This window comes from Microtus ochrogaster, chromosome 10, assembly GCF_000317375.1.
Source record: "Microtus ochrogaster isolate Prairie Vole_2 chromosome 10, MicOch1.0, whole genome shotgun sequence".
Lineage (NCBI taxonomy): Eukaryota > Metazoa > Chordata > Mammalia > Rodentia > Cricetidae > Microtus > Microtus ochrogaster.
In genome coordinates, this window is record NC_022016.1 from 55,340,175 (window position 1) to 55,344,064 (window position 3,890).

At 56.8% G+C, this 3,890-nt stretch overlaps 1 protein-coding gene across 4 annotated transcripts in view; it reads right to left on the minus strand.

Moving 5' to 3' along the window:
- Positions 1–2,026, minus strand: part of Sync (syncoilin, intermediate filament protein) — a 20,740-nt gene extending 18,714 nt beyond the window's left edge. For all 4 annotated transcript variants that reach the window (XM_026781840.1, XM_026781842.1, XM_013348418.2 and 1 more), the window contains exon 1: positions 1,540–2,026. In XM_026781840.1, coding sequence (XP_026637641.1) covers positions 1,540–1,589 — 50 coding nt within the window. In that variant the 5' untranslated portion in view covers positions 1,590–2,026. The remainder of the gene's footprint in view (positions 1–1,539) is intronic.
- Between the last annotated feature and the right edge of the window lie 1,864 nt (positions 2,027–3,890).

Genomic DNA, 3,890 nt, shown 5'->3' on the forward strand with positions numbered 1-3,890 from the left:
ATTAAAGGCGTGCGCCACCACCGCCCAGTCTTCATTTTGTTTTGTTTTTGAGGCAAGGTTTCTCTGAGTAGCCCTGGCTGTCCTGGAACTTACTTCGTAGACCAGGCTGGTCTTGAACTCAGAGAGACCCACCTGCCTCTGCCTCCAGAGTTCTGGGATTAAAGTTACCACCACCTGACTCTGAATGTCTTTCTAGGGTGTTGGTGGAGTGTAGGGTCAGGGGGTGAGGCTGAGATGGGGAGAACTTGCCTAGCATATAGGAATTCCTAAGTTCATTCCCAAGCCCAGAAAAGAAATTGGTTTAGTTAACAAATGTCTGATCATTCTCCAGCTCCATCCCAGACGAGGCCCACGGCGTCCTCACAACATTCTGAATGTAGCTCACCTTCGGAGCAGCAACTTTATTTTATGAAAGTGCATGTGTCCGTTGGATGAGAGGGGACATCCTGAGGACAAAGCCAGTTGTCTGTACCCTAGTGTGGGGCCCTCGAAAGGCAATCAGAAGCCAACTGAACTCCAAGGGGAAATCTGCCCAAGGTCAAATGGCAGAGCCGGTGTGTAGGACCCAGGCCTCCTGACTTCTGGGCTGAGCTGCTACGCCACCCTAGGTACCAGATGTTCTCAACAGCTAGCTGCTTCTCTACTGAGCTGGTAAAGACGCAGATTACAGGAGACCAAACAGAGAGGAGCATGCTCAGCTGGGGCCCCTGACCTCAGTGCCACTGCCGCTCTGTCCCTGTCCCCAGAGGACTTGGACAACTCCTTAACGCTTTCCGTCAGACTGTGTATGACATCAGGCAGACAAGAACTTGTGTCTGACGTCAAGCTTGTTAGTATCTGTGTGGGCAATTCAGGGGAAATGCATGTCCTAAGGTCCAGCTCAGCTTTATCTTCTCACGTTACAACAGAGGGTACCAGAAGTCTTCCCAGGATTTGATAGACCGGGAAGTCTCTGGGCCACAGCATGACTTGGGACAGAACGACTCCACACACAACAGTGGTCAGATCCACAGTGCGGGCAGCTGCTGGGTCCAGCTATGGCCCAGCGTTGGGCTAAGAGAAAAATCCCTCTCTAGGCCTTCACCGGATCCACACGGGAAGAACAAGCTGACTGAACAGACTGGTAACTTCAAGCTGGCAGGTGCCCAACCCTGCACCAAGTGGCTCAAATACAGTGGATTATCAAATGGTTTCTTCCTTGCCCCAAGAACAGTGAATGAGAAATAAAGGAAAATAAAAATAAAACTTGTACTATGCTTGGCCAGTTGAGCCAAGTAAATCTTGACAGGTTGCTAGCCTGAAAGGATTAATTCTCATGCAGCCGGTGGAAGAAGTATCCCAAAATACCACAGACCACCAGAGGTGTCAGGTCCCCAAGCCAGGGCCTCCCATCTCCCTTCCCCGGGTGACTCCGCCCCGTGCCACACCCGGGCCGGACCACTACCCACGGCGAGGAAGGGGCCGCGGGGGTGGAGGACGGGAGCCCACCTAGCACCCCCTCTCATACTGGGTGGCGACACGGGCCCTGGAGGCTCCTACCTCGCAGGCCGGGCGCCGTCCCCGCCGCGCAGGGGTTCCGGACTGGCCATGACTGCCCGACCCCGGGCTCGCCCGGAGCGTTATTAATAGCCGGCCCCGCCGGCGGCTGTGCCGGTGCCCTCGTCCGCCGCACTGCCAGCTGCAGCGGACACCAGATCCCGGCGACCCGGGCCGGACGCGCCCACTTGGCCCGGACCATCTCCCGCGGGAGGAGGGCGAGGGCCCTGCGGCCCTGGGGGCGGGGAGAGGGTGGGAGGGGGATGGGGGGGTTGGGGTGGGGTGAGATGAGGGGCCGCCCAGCCGCGCTTCCCGAACCTTCTTCTCTCTCCACCTTTCCTTCTGGCCCGGGTTGCTTGGCGAGGAGAGGAGGGGGCTGTGCAGTCTCAGGGGAGCAGTTCCCGGACCCAATGGAGGCGGGCTACCCAGAGGGACTCAGCGCCCCTCGTGTCAGCGCCCTGCGATCCCCACCCGCACAAGGGCTTGGAGAGCGGCCACCCTACCGGTGTCCCGCAGCTGTCGTGAAGGGGTGGGGCAGGGCGCCTGCTGGAGAAGGGGGGTTACCCGCCACACCCCATGCGTCTGGGGACAGCTGGGGGCCACGGCTGGGGTTAGAGAAGGGCTGAGAAAGAACTGCAAAAAGGCTTAAGGCCGAAAAGTTGAGTCTGTGTTTAACACAGGTCTCCTCCCTTCCCCCACCCCCCAACTTGGGAGGTCTTCTGAGACCCACTTGTGGCCGCTGCTGTCGTGTTTCAAGGCATATACCCACGCCTGAGTCCTCGGTCCACCGCCCGTGTCGGGGCAGAGTTCCTCACAGAAGGCACCCTCCCCTACCCCCAGTAAAAGCTGTTGGGCCCCTTCCCAGACCTGGGCCCCAGGCATTTTTCCTCTGATTTTTTTTTTTTTTTCCACTTAGTCCCGTGTCAGGGAGGAGGGCTTTGATTCAATTGCAGAAGAATGCTGTGCACCCAGCAGGCCCAGGCCGGGAGGAGGCTGGACACCCTTGAGCAGCGGTTGGGAATGGAGAAGCAGAACTGATGCCAGTGTGTTGACGGGGTGGCTTGTGCATTGTGTTCCATGTGCCCACCCACAGCTGGGAACATCTGGTAGAGGTTCTGGGTATGGAGCAGGAGACCGATCTCGGGTCGTCTGTCCCACGTGGCTCCGTTCCTGTCCCGTGTGAACTGTGGAAGTGCAGTTCATGACTTGACAGCTTGGTGCGTGTGGACGATGATGCCGGTTGTGAGTGCTCTTCAGGAAAAGGAGCCCTGGCTGTGGAACAGATGTGAAACGGGGTGTGAGTGTGAACCTGACTGGGCTGACGTGTGCCAGTGTGGCAGCTTGGGGTAGGTGTGTGACGGCAGTTGCCTCCTGTGACTGTGTGTCTTCATCCTTGTGTTTCATCTTTTCCTTCCAAGGGGAGGGAGCTCAACACCCAGAGAACCCAATATACCCATGTAAGGTATATGGGAGAAAAGGCATTTTGGAGGCTGCTGGTCATTTTCTGACTTACCCCTGAAATATTCCAGGGGAGGATGTTGGCAAGGCCTTGGCTGCTTGCTGGACAGCTGTTGCCAGTCAGAGGGAAGGAAGGGAGCAAGGGCAAGGCCTGCCAGCCTGCCTGCTGTTTACCGAAGGTGCTAGGCAACGGGCGGAGCGGCAAGGGGGGCACTCTCAGGGGCTGCCTCTGCTCCTCCAGCCCCGTGGCTCAGGAACTGTCGTGAGTGTCCCCAAGGCTGCCTCCTTAACTCCAGGCAGCTCCCACGAAGCTCCTTCGGGTGAAAAACTGAATCCCTACTAAGTCCCAGAAACTCCTTCAAGCTTAGCGCTTTGTCCTTGCTGCTGTCTCTATGTACAGCACCTTCTCCAGCTTCTGCTCTCCCTCAGAGCACAGGCCGGGTGTCATCTCCTTAGAGAAGCACCCCCATCGCATCCTCAGATCCACTTTATCCATCACCTGCTCAGTAGGAAACATTAGGGCTTCTTTGGGGTTTGCAGGAGTTGGGCTCCCAGCATTCACCCCAAGCAGCTCCCAGCTGCCTGTAACTTCAGAGGGATCCCACACTTCTAGCCTCCTCGGGAACCTGTACTTACTCTCACACAGACAGACAGACACATAATTAAATAAAATAAATCTAAAAAACAAGAGTTTTTTGGGGGTGGTGCATTTTGAGGCAGGGTTTCACTTCACAGCCTTGCCTGTCCTGCTGGCTTTGAACTCCCAGAGGTCACCTGCCTCTGCCTCTGAACTGCCGGGCACTAGGACTAAAGGCAGGTGCCATCACTGGCTGGCTAATAGTGTTAATTCGTAATTCCTTTTTTCCCGCTTCCTCCACTAGAACAGAAGCCGCGTG